General features: G+C 31.6%; 3 protein-coding genes across 4 annotated transcripts; 1 reads left to right on the plus strand and 2 right to left on the minus strand.

Annotated features, from left to right (window-relative positions):
• Positions 1-1,511: 1,511 nt before the first annotated feature.
• LOC133699185 (protein EI24 homolog) lies at positions 1,512-5,956 on the plus strand. 2 transcript variants are annotated; one of them, XR_009843245.1, is made up of 12 exons: positions 1,513-1,685; positions 1,771-1,836; positions 2,058-2,208; positions 2,634-2,686; positions 3,456-3,590; positions 3,732-3,795; positions 4,023-4,108; positions 4,189-4,271; positions 4,516-4,592; positions 4,696-4,811; positions 5,439-5,560; positions 5,654-5,956. XR_009843245.1 is itself a non-coding variant. In XM_062122341.1 (11 exons), exons 1-11 carry the CDS (start codon positions 1,564-1,566, stop codon positions 5,503-5,505), a joined length of 1,020 nt encoding a protein of 339 aa, XP_061978325.1. In that variant the 5' UTR covers positions 1,512-1,563; the 3' UTR covers positions 5,506-5,956. The 2 variants fall into 2 exon arrangements, 1 of the variants encoding a protein (XP_061978325.1); XM_062122341.1 differs by having other exon boundaries at positions 1,512-1,685; positions 5,439-5,956.
• Positions 5,741-7,244, minus strand: LOC133699186 (agamous-like MADS-box protein AGL75). Its single transcript, XM_062122342.1, has one exon. The coding sequence runs from the start codon at positions 6,954-6,956 to the stop codon at positions 6,144-6,146; it is 813 nt and encodes a 270-aa protein (XP_061978326.1). The 5' UTR covers positions 6,957-7,244; the 3' UTR covers positions 5,741-6,143.
• A 5,851-nt stretch (positions 7,245-13,095) lies between these two features.
• LOC133699184 (transcription factor TCP8-like) lies at positions 13,096-15,473 on the minus strand. Its single transcript, XM_062122339.1, has 2 exons — positions 13,423-15,473; positions 13,096-13,319 (listed from the first exon to the last, which is right to left on the minus strand). Exon 1 carries the CDS (start codon positions 15,178-15,180, stop codon positions 13,441-13,443), a length of 1,740 nt encoding a protein of 579 aa, XP_061978323.1. The 5' UTR covers positions 15,181-15,473; the 3' UTR covers positions 13,096-13,319; positions 13,423-13,440.
• Positions 15,474-16,852: the final 1,379 nt, after the last annotated feature.

Raw genomic sequence — 16,852 nt, forward strand, 5'->3', positions numbered from 1 at the left:
AATTTCTTTTACAATTTTTTTGGTTTTTTTTTATCAATTTTAATTTTAATTTTTTTATTATTGTTTTTTTCTGCATTAGAAATTTTAAGGTATGCCAATATATGTGTAATCCTACCACTGCACATTGACAGAGTTGTAAAAGAGTTTTAAGGTATTTTAAAGAAACAGTTAACCAATGCCTTTTCTTTTTCCTTCTACAACAACACAGTTCCAAGCATTTTCCGATGCAGATTGGACAAACACATAAGATGACAAACAAAGTACAGGAGGAGGTTATGTGGTGTTTCTGGGTAGGGTTGATCATCTTCGATTTGATTTGGCTTTTATTAAAAAAGTAATTAAATTAAATATTTTTTAAAAAATCAAAACTAGATCAAATCGATTGGTTTCAGTTTGATTTTTAGAGCAACCAGTTCAAACTGGTTTGGCTCAGTTTTTTTTATTTCGGTTCGGTTTTTCAATTTTTTGCTTATAAAACCGAACCGAACTGGCTGGTTTTTTTTAAATTTTAATCAATTTTTTTTCAATTCAGTTTTTTTTCTCGATTTAATCAGCTTTTTAGTTTTTTTGCTCACTTTTATTTTTAGGTATGAACTTGATTTTATGATAAACTAAAAAACAACCAACAATATCTAGATCATTCACTAAAGTAGAAATTTTAAATACAAAAATAATTATGTAGTTTCGAATAATGATATATCAATATTTTATTTTATTTAATAGTTTAAAAACTCATTGTATTTAAAAACTCGCTTTCTTATTTCTAGGCACCTTACCCCCTTGCACCGGTTTAACATCAATAAATTAATTAAAATATATATTTTTGTTTTTTTTTAAATTCAAGCATGGAAAATATCTTTATTATTTTAAAAATATTCACCACTCATTACTTTTGAGTCAAATATATTAATTGAAAATCAAAGATGATGTTTTCTTATATAATTTAGAAAAATAAAAATTATATCAATTTTAATAAATAATTATTAATTAATATACACAACTCAATTTAAATAAAAAAATTAAGAATAACAATAGTTCTCAAATACAAAGTTATTTTCGAAAACAACTTGCTTAAGAATTACAAATTGAGAAGCTTTTAATGAGAGTCAACATGATTCGATGTTTGGATCATGAGTAATATAAATTAATTCATTGTTTTTTAATTTTTTTTTTAATTTTTTTTTTTAAATTTAAAATGATATTATTTTAATCTAGTGTTTAATATTATAATAGTGACTGTTTCTTAAAGTATTTTTTTATTTAAAAATATATAAAAATAATATTTTTATTTTTATTTTTTAAAATTTACTTTTAATATTCATCTAAATAATTCAAAAATATAATAAAAAATATTTTTGAAAAAAATGAAATAATCTTTCTGCTCTCAGAAGAATGAAGATGGATAGTTAGGAACCAATACAAGCTTGTCACGTAAGCAAAGTCATGAGTTAATTAAGGTAATATAGTCAAGCCAATGTCATTGTCTTTTCATGTCCCTCTGTTTCCATCGTCCCTGTTACCCCCCCCCCCCCCCCTCTCTCTCCCTCTCCTCAATTGAATTGAATGGAAACGACGAAGCGCTTGATAGGCATATTGAGACCAAAATTAAAGCAAGGATTGTTACTATGGCTTGAAGGTTTCAGGGAAGCTTGCTGTCTTCACAGAGTTGTTTTTCTCTGCTCCAGGTTCTTCGCTCCCCCCTCCCCTAAATAAATCAAGGAATCAAGTTTATATTTTTCCTTTTCTTTTTTTTTAATCTTGTGGTGGCAGGTCAAGAATGCTGTTGGTTCGAACTGGGCAGTGTTTTCTTTTGAATGGTTTTATTTTCTTAGGAAGGTAAAACTGACTCTCTCTTTGCATATATAATGTTTTTGATGGTTTCTGGATTGTTTATAGGCTGTGCTGTTATCTGGGTATTAGTCAGTTTTAGAGAAAGAGTCAAGAACCTGATGAAGCATGCAAAATTCACGTTCTATTGGTTTATTGAATTAAGAAAGGCTGAAAACAGTTCATCATTAGTTATTTATATGAATATTTGAGTCTTCATTTCCCTGCAGCATACTTGTTTTAAAATCAGTGGTCATCCCAACATTACTGTGGATATTACCTAATCAATGCTCAGAAGTTTCTTCTCAAGGACCGTGCTCGTTTGACAGTGTTTCAAAACTTTACTCGTCTTTGCGCCTTGGACTCGTACAACTCTTTTATGTAAGTTTTCTGTGCTTGTCATCTTCATAGCTCCAGGCTTTCTCGCATTTGCAACTTCCTTAAAATATCCTCTTGCTGTTGTTTCTGGGATGCATGGATAGTTTTTCATTAATTAAGGAATTGGGTTAATTTATATGGTTTTGTTACATGTCTTGTAAAACAGCATGGTTCAGAGCCATTTGCAATCTCGACCTTTAGGATTCTATTTATAGTCGATATGATTAAACAATATGGTCATTTTATCCTTCACCACCATTCTTATGCTAGTAGAATCAATGGTTTCTTGAATTATAGGCGCAGAGTGAACAAATTTACATACGTGCATGTGCGGATTTGCATGTGTGTGTTAGTGCACAAATATGTTCTTGTCAGATATCTATTAATTGTTACCAAGGTTAATTTCCTTATCCACTCACTATGTGCAGGTGTTCTGGTTCTATCCGCTGTACATATTTAGCTTCGTTCTGAGCACAATTTGGTATTGTTATCTCATTCTATATGCCTATTCTGTTGATGCGTTCTGTACTTAATTAATATTTCCTTGATTGGTTTGGCCAGTTTATGGTGTCTGTGAGTTGGATGGGGTTTTTTTGGCACCATCTTCTTTATAAGGTTATGAGTATCTGTGTTTTTTAGGTACTAGATTACATTATGCTTCTGTGGCTTGTCAATTACAATACCAAGGCTATCTTAAGATGCATTAGTTTAGAGTGGAATTTGCAATTTCCATACTTATACAAGTAGAGTTATCTTGATTTAGTTTGCACTATACAATCAGTATCTCTTTCTCTCTGAAGTTTCTTCTCCTCTTTCTTTGTTTTATTTACGGCCTTTTTCTGTTATCCATGTTTCTTTTTCACCATTCTATTTTATTGTAGAGTTTAAACTTCTCATGCTCCCTTAACTTTGCTTGCTATATCTTCTTGTATGCCCTGTGCACGACCCATATAAATGAAGAACAGTGTATGAACAAATAGTTGAAATCTTATCAAATTAATTAGAAAGTTTGATCATATGATTTTGATGCATGACAGCTTTGGAGGTTTTTCTGGATCTGAATTTCCTTTAAACAATCTGGAAATACAAACATACCCTTGTCTACAGAAAAACATTAATCTTGCTTCCTATGTGGTCTGCATCAGATTTACTATACACTTTGAAAATTGTATTACAAGTGTTTTAGTACATATCCTGACAAAATTTTCAAAGTTTATCCACAAATGTTTTCAACTAATTTCTTAATCAAGGTACAATGATATTGCTAAGTATGGTTTTGCGGCAATGGGAAAAAACGGGCATGATATACTGGAACCCTCAAGTCAGAATGAGGTCAAGACCACAGAAAATACAACCTTGAAGGACAAGCCTGCAGGTCTAGGAGGGTAGGATTCCAACCTGTAAACATTTTGTTTCTAAAATGGACTCTTTGCTCCTCATTGCTTGCATTTCTTTGCCTCAAATAAACAATCTTATTCGACAATGAACATGCATGGCTCACTTTTGCTTTATATTTTTTTGTGCAGGGTTATGATTGGAATTGGAGAGCAAGTGTATTCTATACTTCTTTTGACCTTCTTTTTTCTAGAGGTAGACTATGCCTTTGCATATGAATAGATAGATACTATGGCATCCTTCTTCTTCTTCTTTTGTTAATATTTTACCTCCATTTTTATCCTATTCAAGTTTCTCGCAGCAACTTATTTTTTGTTTAAGCAATTTATCAGCTGATATGTGTTTGATTTGGAATTAATAAGGCTTCACTTCTCTGTGTCTCCGCTTTTTATTTAATTCTCATACCTGAAAATTACATGCAGGTTTATGCAACGGGATTTATACCACATATAGGAAAGGCACTCAATTTTGTACTCCTTTCATGGATGTATGCTTACTACTGTTTCGAGTAAGTGAGGAATGTACATCTGCTATTTGTTGTCTTATTATTGACTGGGTAATTACTAATTGTGCATTTAACTTTCTTAGGTACAAATGGAATTTATCTGAAGTGGCTCTGGACAGAAGGCTAGATTTCTTTGAATCTAACTGGGCCTTTTTTGCTGGTTTTGGTAATATATTATTTCAACTGGAGTTGATGCCACTTAGTGTTTAGCCAATTATTTTACCAGGAAAATTATAATGTTTAAGGTTGTATTAACTTTGAGATTCCATGCTCCTCTGCTGCTTGTTATTAAGTGATACTGGCTTGATAAAATCCACACGTGGTTCTACGTGGAACCTGTAATACACTCTATACATAGCAGGTTAATGTTCTTTTGCCTAATGGTGGTGATTTCTTCCTTGTCTTTCCAGGAAGCCCTTGTGTTTTGGCTATTTTCTTCTTCTCTCCTCTTGTGAGCTATGGTGTTATGGCCATTCTGTTTCCTCTGGTACATGGTTTTATTCCTTTTTTTCTGCTCAATTTTCCAATTCCTCAAAAGCACATGCTTCCATTTTGCTAGCTTTTACTGTAGTGACGGAGATATTCTGCAGTTTGTTTTGGCTGCGACAGGTTCAGGGGCTGAGCAACTTATTTTTTCACAAAGAAGAAAATGGAAAGGTGTGGGATTGGGAAGGCTTCCAATATTTTATGCAGCGGATACATTATCGTAAGATTCCTCTTTGCTGAGTTATTTTCCTACTGAAAAGAAATAGCATTTGGATGTGCTTACATTGTCTAGGGTATTAATGTTGACAGCATTTGTTATTATCAGAATTTTGAACTCTTGGACTCGTCCTTTCATCAGCCTACTATAATTGCTGGGCTTGACTTATTGGTAAACTTAACTCATTTTTTCTTGAACAATGCTGAATGAGCCTCTGTAATGGAGGGGAGCTTCAGGAGTGCTGCTCGTTAGAATGTGATGAAGCACTCAGCTTATCAATATTCTGCTCAAGCTTGATTTTGAAATTACACTAGCCTTGAAGTTGTGTTTTCGGGATCATTCTTCCCATGGCCAGAGATGGATAAAATTTAATGGGCTTCTTTTAGATCAGGAAATTTAAATCTGCAAATGGATATTGATCCACCATAACATACTGGTTGTAGTACAAGAGATTGACTTCTGTCTTGCTGCTTGTCTTTATGATTTTGGTTATGTATTTCCTTTTCCCATCTCGTTCCCCATTTGCTGTGGATTTAGGTCTTGGGCCTCTTCTTCCAAATTTTATAATCCTTTTCAGATGAAAAACTGGCTTCATTTCCGCTTATCTTGGTAGGCTGCTTTTTTCTGTAGGATGCGGGTTTTATCTCTCTTGCCCTTGGATACTCGAGATCAAATGGGAGACAATAAGGCACTCTAAGAAGTTCTGGCATAATTCTTCCACAATGTGGCAGTTCTTCTATGATGTGACAACAGTAAGTTCATTCTATTTTATCAAATTTAAGATCCTTTAAGCATGGCGAATAGTGGTGCGATTCAACACGATTTATGATGTTCTTGTGGAACAGAAATATTGTAAATCAACGTTTACAGAAATCAACTGAATGACTGGAGGACTAGTGTGGCATCATAGTTAAGAGGGATCATATTATATCTTTTGTGGGTAGGAGGAAGCTGTTGTTACTATATCTATAGCATTTTTATCGACTCCGGTTGGCAAATATGTACAGTTCATGGATCATTATTAATTACTCTAATTCCTGTATAACTTTGATGTTCGATTTTCAGAAATTGTAAAGACTGCAACTGTAAACAGTACACATTCAAGAATATTTCGTAGATAATTGAAGTATTTGTACTGAGTTGTCAAACTCTCTTTATTTATTTCATTACCGATTTCTCCTCTGTAAAATAGGCATGATTAATTGACTATCATACATACATTTTTTTCCCTCACAATTGTTGTTTGCAGTGAATTTTCAGTAGACCTTTGAGTTGCAGAATTAGTAGTATAGAATCTATATACATCGTAACATTAAAAAAGAAAGCCAAAAACTACTACAGCTGACAATCATCATATTGTTGTTTTGCTTCCCATGCTTCCCACTCATTAAACCAATCATCATTTTCAAAACCATGCTGATAGGCTTCATCATTCTCCATCCAGTTACGTAAATTCTCCATCCAGTCCCTTGAATCTTTTGGTAGTGGTGGCATCTCAAAGCTGGTGGAAGCTGCATCCTTGTCATTATTACCAACAGTTTCCACAACGTTGATGTTTGTATCCATGACCTCTGCTGGCCATGCAGTTGCACCAGCAGCACTGCTAGGAACGGATGATCCATCCATCTCAAATTCCATATCAACATGATCTTGAATTGCCTCTACCTTATCCCTCTGCATGCATAACTTTATTTTCTCTTTCAAATCAAACAATCTAGACTCTAAAGTGTTAACTGTGTCCCTCAAAGCATCATCAGATAACCCATCAACATGATCGGACCACTTGACAATGAGCTCTTTATTAACCTTCTTCTTCATCACCTTCCGTTTCTTGACTTCAAGCTTCATCTTTTTATCATGCAAATAACCCAAGAGGCTGCTCTCGTATTTCTTTCTATCACCGAGTCCTTTGTAGGACATGATTGCATCCTTGACCTCCACAGCACCCTCTGGCCATGTCTGGACGGTGCTGTCAGGACCAAAACAGACCATGCAAATCTTGACATCACACAGTGTCTGAAGCTCGTGAGCTTTCTTCTTCAAGGTTTTCGTTCGCTTGGAGAAGCTCATAGCATGGCTTGCTTGGTCTCTATTCAGGATCTTCTTCCTCTGGTGATTCGGCATTCGAGTTGTTCCAATATCTGCCATTGATTGAATTAGAGAGACTACAAAGCAAGATCCGTTAAGACAGAACACTATTGTTTTGTCTTTGTGCTATATAAATAGAGCAATGAATCACCAACGGTCGGGACGACTGAGAGGGAAATCTTTCCCTGTTTACTTCGGAAGCTAGCAATTTAAAAGGCTTGATTTCTCTGTTTCCTAAAGATACAAGGATTTATTAAGCAGCAACTTACTAGTTGTTTAAGCAATTTATGAGCTGACATGTAAATAAAAAAATAAATTAAGAGAATAAGGACCAAATTAAACAAAAAAAAAAAAACAGACCCCCTTTTTCATTTTGGCATGTAAGACTTCACTTTGGTACTTGAACATTTGGTCTTTTTACACTTTTCGCTTTAGTATTAAAAATTGTTTTTTAATTACAGGGCGTGGAGGTTATTACCACGTCAATTACTGGTTCTTCATTCCACCACGTGTGGAAAATGCTTTTGTGTGAGCAGCCACCGTTTCTCCTTTCTTACATGCAAGCTGTCACTTCAGGACGTGGCGACACTGTTGCTGCCACCCGGGTGGCTACGACGCTTACGGTGGCTTTAATGATAGCCAGTTTGGTACAGTAACATATTATTTTTTATTTTAAAATATTTTAAAATAAAAATTTATTTTTTATATTAACATATTAATATTAAAATGATTTGAAAATTAAAAAAAATTATATAAAAAACACCTGTAAGAAAAAAAAAACCAACTAATTTTAAGAACAGCCACGTCAAATACTCGCCAGGAGTAGTATATATAATTATATACTACCCCCATTATCATGGGAATGAATATTAATTTGTACCCTTCACCTAGATTTTAGAGATTTTTTTAATAACACGTGCATAAAAAAAATTAGCAAGCTAGCATAATGATTTATTTGCAAAAAGCGAAGTTTTTTTTTTATTATTATTTTATATAAATAAATTATATTTGCATGATGTATTTATAGAAATGAAAATTATTTGTTTTTAGCAAATGTAATTAAGCTTTAGGATAAAATAAAAATAAAAATAAATATATAATATAAAAAGCCAATTTTTTCTTTCACTAGGAATAAAATTAACTTTTTATTTTAGTATTTAATTAGAATGAACTATTTTTTAATTTATATATTTTTTAATTTATTTTATCAAGTATGAACAACATTTATTTTTATTTTCCAATTAAAAAAATCACAATAAATTTAAAATACATCTATAACATTAATGTTTTATTTTCTTGCATTAAAAAATAGCTTGAAATTCTATCCACGAGAATTGCTAGTTATAATACTAGTACTGTACTAAAAAACTTCAAGTATTATAACATAATATTAACTATAATTATTAAACTTGACCTCACAGATTAATTTAAAAAATCCTGAATACAAAACTTGACATGAGTTGAATTTTTAATTAAATTAATTAAATCAAATAAAATTTTAATTTTCTCTAACTAAATTTTTAATAATTTGATTGTGTTGAAAATTAAACCAACAAAAAATTCCAAGTGTGAATTGTCAATGTCGTTGTCAAGAAATTAGTGAGATTTACAAAATTTGGCGGACCAAACACAGAGGACTCCAATGATATCACGTGAAGGGCGTGGGTTTAAATTAATTTCAGCACAACGAGGTTGTCTTGTAAATACAAGACGGGGCACGACACATCACATGATTACCAAAACAAATCAATCAGGAATACTCATCACGATCATAGATATATAAACCGACAAGAGATACGGTTCCGGTTATGAATAATCTACCCTTCATATATATATTTTTTTAAATAATGAAAATTACTTTGTTTTTATATAACAATAAAAGACGTTTAGAAAAAATAAAAACAAATGAATTGAGTTTTTAAGAAATTCTCTTGATATCGACCCCACCAAGTTTAAATTAAATTTAACCAAGTTAGCCAAGTTATCGAAAACTTAATCATGTTAATAAAATATTAGCTGGTTAATATCTTGTTTGTTTGGTTGACTAAAAAATTAACTTGAATTAAGTTTTAAATCCTAAAATTCCTAGATTAATCTATTAGACTGGGTCGGGCATAACATCCATATATCTATCTCATTAATCTTTTCAAATGATTTTTTATTTGATAATTGAATTGAGCTGAAATTTTAACAGAAAATTTCAGAAACCTTGTTTTCTTTAGTGTTAAAATCTTGTACCAATCAAATATAAAAAAGACTTTCAAATAAGACCAAAAAATCATCATTTAAGATTTACAATGTGTTTTTAGTTGATTTAACATTCTCTTTTTTATTTGGTAAAGAACTCTTTTATTGTTTTTTAGTTTATCCATGGTGTTTCTACCAATATAAATATAAATAGAATTATTTAACTTATATTTATATAGATTACTTGAAAATAAAATAGCTAGTAATAAAAACTTAAATAAATATTCTTGTGTAGTCCCTATTCAATGTAATTTTATATTACCATGTTTTTCATTTTATTTTTTTCTAAGTTGTTTCTTTCCGCGTAGTTTGTGCGTGGCAATCATCATTTCATTAAGGAGAAAAATGTATAAATTAATCCCAAAGTAGTCTATTTCTTGCGGAAACTAGGGAATGGTGGAGCAGTCTTGGGTTGGGTACCCAAAACAAAGTGTTGCTTTGCTTTGCTTTAAATTAATATATAGTTTTAGTGACTATATTATACAGTAATGTTCTTTGCTTAATTAGTGGGTGAAAGTTGAGTTTTGTCCATTTAAGAAGTAAGACTTTAGATATGAGTTCAATATTAAGCATGAAATTCTTTGGTTTGTCGAACATTTTTCTCTATTAATATTATAATTACAATTATAAATAAAACTAAACTATTTGGTGTTTTAATTCACTATCCATGTTCTATTTATCCTAGCATATTTTTGTTTAAATAAAACTAAACAATTTGTATCTATCCTCACATATTTTTGTTTGTATCATTATTTATAGCTAGTTATTTCGTTTAGGTACCTAAATTTTCATCTTTTTGTACTTCGATCCTTAAAATTTTCTTTAAATTTTATCGTGCAAGTTTTTTTTGGCATGGTTTTGTGTATTTGGATCCATTTTAATTTGCATGCTCTCACCTATTCAATTTGTCATGAAGTATTTTGCAGTTAAATTAAAGATTAATTTTATAAAACTGGATTTTAGATTATTTTTAAAATAAAAATTAAAAAAATAAGGATAAAATATTAACATTTGAAAAATAGAGCTTTTTTCCATTTACATAGTTCAAAGGCGCATAAAACTTTAATTTGACCCCTTAAAATTTTAAATATTTGCATATTAGATCCTTATTCTTTTAAGGTATTTATGGCTTGGTTCTAAACTTAAGTTTTTTTTTTTTAAGATTGAGGCCCTAAACATTAAGGGATGAGAGAGAAAGTTGTTGGCAAAAAGAGAGAAGAAAGAGAGTGTTAGATCAACATATAAAAGCCTGATTTTATTGTCAACGAGTTCATTTTAAAAATGAGAATCTAATGGAGGTGGTTTAGCCCTTTAAACATGTAAAAAAAATATATTAAGACTCATGAATTTTGTCTTGATTAAGTTTAATTTATAATCTTTTAAACTGATTAAAGAGTGTTTTTGAGGTTGAGAATGATTTTATAGAGATTTGTAGGGTTTTTTGAGGTGTTTTAGGTGAAAAGAAAGTTAAAATTTAGGTTTTTCAAGATGAAAAACTCATATCTTAATTGTCTAATCATTGGAGGCAATTAAAATTTAAATAAAAAGATGACGTGTTGTTTATCCAAACGAATAATGCATTATCTTGTTTTATTAAGAAAAATGAGGGTGGATGATAATTGGAAGGAGAAATTCATGTGTAAAGGCTATCTTTCTAGGCTTAGTTATGCCTAGCTTTTCTTTCAAAATGACCATCAATTTATTTTTTATTTAATTATTTTTAAATTTTTAATTTAGTCCTAAAATAATGCAACCATCTAAAAAAAATTAAAAATCAAAATAGAAAAAAAAATCTTTAACAATAAGTCCACGTGAACAATGTTTTCTAAAGGAAAATGCCATGTCATTTAGTGTTTTCTTTAATAATAGTAATAATAATAATTAGGTTTCTTTCACGCATCTGTATCGAGTTCAATTTAGGAGGTGTTTGTTTGCCCGGGAAGTAATTTTCTAGAAATTATTTTTCAAACTTTTCTATGTTTATTTGCCATCAGAAAAGTTGGTTAACGGAAAAAACTTTCCAGTTAAAGAAAAATTTAACTTGATTCCCAGTAAAGTGTTTTCCTTTTATTTTGGACAGAAAACACTTTCCAGAAGTTGTGAAAAATTTATAAATATCATATTATTTGCTGATTATATCAAATTTGATCATCAAACTTTTGATTGATATATATTTTGTTTGAATCTATTTTTTAATTTCAACCCTTAAAATTTGATTTAATTTGATTTTTATATTAATTTTGGTCCTTATTTTTATTATTGTTATTTGCTTTTCTCTTATTATATTTTTAATTGAAATTTTTTATCTATCAAATTTGGTCCTCATTCTTTTGATTGTTACTTATTTTATTTGAAATAATTTATGAAATTTGTAATTATTATTATTTTAATTTCATCATCTTTCAATTTTTTTTATTTGTTAGATTTGATCTCTATTATTTTGATTATTATTTATTTTATTTAAGATAATTTATGAAATTAGATTTTTTTTTCAATTTCATTCTCATTTAACTTTTTAATTTGTAAGATTTGTTCCTCGTTATTTTAATAAATTAAAAAAAACATTAATAAACTATTTTTCAGCTCATTTTTCATAACATAACTAAACACTAGAAAATATTTTTCAACTTATTTTCTATAACACTATCAAATATTGAAAAATAATTCACTTTTCAGAAATTTATTTTTTAAAAAAATTACTTTTCAAAAAAATTATTTTCTAGCAAATGAACAGGGTTATTTGATAAATGCATTGCTTCAAGTTTTGTATTCTATTATCTTCTAACTTCTAATTCCTATCACTTTTTTTTTTCCATTTGAGGTTAAAAGAAAGGAGTTATGTATTGAATGATAGAAACAAACCATAAGACATTGTTTTCCAAGTCAACCTAAAATTGACACGAAAAAAAACTGGAATGTTAAGAGGAATTTTGATATTATGATAGCGGTTATTTTTTAAAGTGTTTTTTGCTCGAAAATATATTAAAATAATTTTTATTTTATTTTTAAAAAATTATTTTTGACATCAGGACATCAAAATAATTCAAAAATATAAAAAAAATTAATTTTAAGTAAAACAAATTTAAATTTAACTAAAATGTCGTTTGCAATTCCAAATGGCTTGTAGTGAGGTGAGTTTTGGTATTTTTGATAGGGTCCATAATAAAAAACACCAAAACGCGTATATTTGTAGCTTTTATGTAGTGTTTAATATTATATTAGTAGTTAATTTTAAAAGTATTTTTTACTTGGAAATACATTAAAATAATTTATTTTTTAAAAAAAATTTATTTTTGAAATCAACATATTAAAATGATTTTAAAATAATAAAAAATTAATTTAAAATAAAAATAAAATTCAATTTTCCAAAAACTTAGCCTAGCTGTGTTACAGGTCTTAGTGAAATGTCATTTGTGCTTAAAATTTGTTTAACTCTAAAAATAAAACAAATTTATTTGAACTCATTATGAAACACAATCTAAATAAACCATATGTTATTGGGTTATTTATTTATATTAAAAAAATTATTTTTTAAAAAAATTAAAAATATATTTTAAAATTAGCTTGATTATGTTTGATTTAGATTCAATATGATAAAACCAATAATTAAAAATTAAAATTAATAAATTAGTTTTTATCATGTCAATATCTTATCTACTCTTGTAAGAAACTTGATGAGATTCCGCGTTTTGGATATAGTAGATCAGCCGACCACCAAGATGGGTTTCACATAAAAAGAAGGGGAAGGTGAAAATTTGGAGAGCAAACAAATCTCAATTGTAAATTCTTTTCGCTTCTCATTAATTTTACTCATTCAAAACAAAGCAAAATAAATAAATTTTATACTACTAAATACAAACAAATTAATATCCTCCTATACAAACTCTCTCTCTCTCTCTCTCTCTCTCTCTATATATATATATATATATATATATATATATTTATATATTCCTTTTCTTGTCCCCTTAGGACCAAACTAACAAATTACATATGCAAATTAATTAACTTAATTCTCGACATCAATCTAGAATTTTTTTTTCATAAATTAAAATTAACAAACCACACTAAAATGGAAACTAGAAATTAGCCAGGACTCTCTCCTCTACTCTTGACTTGAGCATCAACATCCATGGTACTACTTATTAGTACTTAGCAATAATAGTTCTACTCCCAAATCTGCAAGATGAAACCAAAAATCTCTAGCTTTCTTGCTGATCCAATGGATCATTAAAATGAAAAATTAAAATTTAGGGATGAATTAAGAGCAAGAGCAACCAACTTGTTATGTGATATTCTGTCACTGAGAAGTATTCGGATCTTCATCTCCACTATCAGGAGTACCCTGAGTCTGCTGGTGGTGGTGGTGGTGGTGTTGGTGGTGGTGGTGGTCCAATGGATTATTTTGCTGGGAATTCATGTTCAAATCACCTCTTGAATATGCATTGAGAGCAGCCAACATTCCCAAATTAGACTCTGGCATACCTAACCCCAGATACTGAGAAGGTTGTTGCTGTTGCTGTTGCTGTTGTTGGTGCTGCTGCTGCATTAACATAGACCCCAACTGTAAAGGACTCATAGATCCCAACTGTAGAGGACTCCCTCTTCCACGTTGAAATTCAAGACTAGTAGTGGGGTAATTAAATCTTGGCACGAAATGTAGTGGAGCTTGCAATGGGTTTCCACTTGCTGGTGTTGCTGTAGCGAAAGGCCAAATCTGGGGTTCTGAACTAGGACAAGCCACAGATGTGGCAGTGGCCAAAGGAGGACCGCCACCGGCACCAGCAGTCATTGGTAGCATCCAAAATGTGTTGCCAGCACCACTGCTCGGCGGAGCTGGTGCCATTGCCCACATGGCAGTGGTAGGCAAGATATTTGATGGCCTAAGCAACCCTGAAGATCCTGTCTCTTGTTGCTGTGGTTTTGGCAGCTGTAAATCACTTTTAAATGCTTTAATGGGAGGCTCTTCTCCTCCATCACCACCACCACCGCGACCACCACCACTTTCTCCTTGTTCTTGTGGATTATCCTCCTTGAATAAATCTTCTCTAAAGCGTTTCCTCATATAATTCTCTTCTCCACCACCACGACTCTCGCCGCCACCGCCACCGACATCAGCACCAATTGGCAGTGCTTGCGCTATTTGATCTGCTGTCATTAGATGATGATGATGCTGCTGCTGCTGCTGCTGCTGCTGCTGCTGGAACCCTAAAAAGGCTGAGTGCGCAAACCCTTCTTCATAATGAGGATGATGAGACAAACCAAGAGCGCTATGGAAAGAATGAGGAGCAGATTTAGAAGGAGGAGCTGAGAGAGTGGAGCCACTGCTCCTTAAAGAAACATTGAGCGTTGAGAAATTTGCTGGAATAGTACCAGTCCCAGTGGCTGCTATAATTGTTGATTCTGCTTGCTGTAACAACCACTCAATTGTTTCTCCATCAGATTTGTGACCCAGTTCTCTTGTCAATTGAAAAACCCTTGCTGCACACGTTGCTGGCATTCTAATTCTCCTCCCTCGACCATCTACTTTTGTGTGTCGGTCCTTTGTGGACCGCTTTGCGGGTGTTACTGCTGCTGTTGTGGCTGCACTAGTACTGTTTGTGGCAGCTGGAGCAATGGATAGATTTTGTTGCTTCTTCTTCGTGGAGTCTACGAGAGAAGGGTCATAACTGGTGGCGATGGCGAGAGAGGCGTCGACCAGGCGTGGTGGGGTTGTGGATGAGGTGGATGCGGAAGTGGAGGAAGAGGAAGAAGATAGAGGTGAAGATGATGGTGAAGGTACAGACCCAGTATTAGCTGTGGTTGGAGTTGACGATGCACCGAGATTATGGTGATGGTGGAGGCCAGCTTGGATGGAGATGGAGCCCATGAAAGGACCATGAGATGGTCCTCCTCCTCCTCCTCCTCCTGATGATGATGATGATCTGCCATGATCAAAAGATAGTTGTTGTTGGAGGTGGTGACGGTGGTGGTGGTGAGATTGGTGGGGCTCTTGAGTTGTATTATTTTCTTTGTTGCTTTGCGAATTTGAGAGTTCCATTTGTGGGGCAGTGGAGGAATTTGATGGCCTGGTTTCTCCTTTTATTTTTATCTTTTATTTTTATTGTTATATATATATATATATATATATAAACAAAAATGCAAAAATACAAAAATATATTAATTTCTTGTTGGATTGATCAAGCCCAGCTCTTTTCTCTCTCTCTCATCTATCTTTGAAGTTAAGAGAAAAAGTAAGAGAGTTCAAAAATCTTGCAGGGATCCCTGGACCTCCCAAGTAAGAGAGTCTGTGGGGGTTCTGATTGATTCTTGTCTTTGCCTGAGAGAGCTTAGGTTAAAGACTTGAGAAGAGGATGTCAAAAATGAAGCAGGTGGGCTGGGGGACCTTCGGACGAAGAAAATGGAGCATAAGTCCACTGGTAGGGTCATATTTTTGTATTTGAATCGTAATCGTTAAATCTAGCCTGAAATGACAGGTTGAACCGAAAAATTTATAACTCGAAACCCAATCCCGATCAGATATCAAGTTAAAATTAAAAAAAAAACATTAATCATACAAAACCCTGTCGATCCAAGTAGATTTTAATAGGTTAATTGTGTAACCTATTCAGACCAACCTCAAGATTATTTATTTTTTAAGAAAAAACACTAATTTAATAAAATAAAGATAATTAACTGAAATTGATTTAATAACTTGCTAATTAATCCCAAGACATAGCATTTTCCATGTCTCCTCCACCAGCTATGATTTGAATCGATCCAGAGCCCAGAGCATCTAATGCAGTGGGACAGCTCATCCCACCAATGAATTCTTGAATTTGTTTTTTCCTTCTTTATAGTTTTGGACTTATAATAGCATTATCTTTTCTTTAGGGTTGAATTAATAAGTCAATTGGGGAACCTCTGCTTTTGATTACACAGCTTAATTACGCCTGAAAATACTAAAATACCCATAATTATTTTCTCCAACTTGTTAAAGTCGACATGGTAGCAATTATTGAAAAATGATACCGATTTTAATAAAGCTATATACCATGGTGCCGTCACCATCATGATGTTGTTTGACAACATGTGTTCTTGGAATGGTTACTTGCTAGTCATCGATATTAGAACTGCCTCCAGATTTGGTTTTTTTATTATTATTAATTTAACCCAGTGTATTTAAATAAAATTTTTTTAGTTTTGATCTAGTTAAAATCTTTTAATTTAAAAGATATTTTTAAAATAATTATTTATTTTGGATTAATAACTCGAATCTTACACCAAGTCAGTTTATAAATCGGATTTAATAACTATGATTTTCAATACGCAAATAAAACAGTTTATTTTTTATCTATTGACACTCATATACAGAAAGAATTAGAATTAACTTGAAATAACAAAGCAATTTGATTGATTGGGTAAAAATAAAAGATATGGTTAGATGAATAAAAAATGTTTGGGGAATTGGAAAATGCTTATGAGAGTAAGAGAGAAGTGTTATTTGCAATGTAATCTATGGATGTTGATAGAAAAAATACATTTTCAAAACACAACAAAAACATCAAAAATTCAAAGGATGATAAGGTGGAAGATTTTTTTATTTTTTTATGAATTTGACAAAAATATATGTAGAGAGAGAAATGAAAAGGGAATCTTGTAGGATATTTCAAGCATGTTTGGAAACGCGGTTTAACCCGTGTTTTCAAAAAAATTGATTTTTTTTGCTAAAA

The sequence above is a fragment of the Populus nigra genome, chromosome 7 (assembly GCF_951802175.1).
Source record: "Populus nigra chromosome 7, ddPopNigr1.1, whole genome shotgun sequence".
Classification (NCBI taxonomy): Eukaryota; Viridiplantae; Streptophyta; class Magnoliopsida; order Malpighiales; family Salicaceae; genus Populus; species Populus nigra.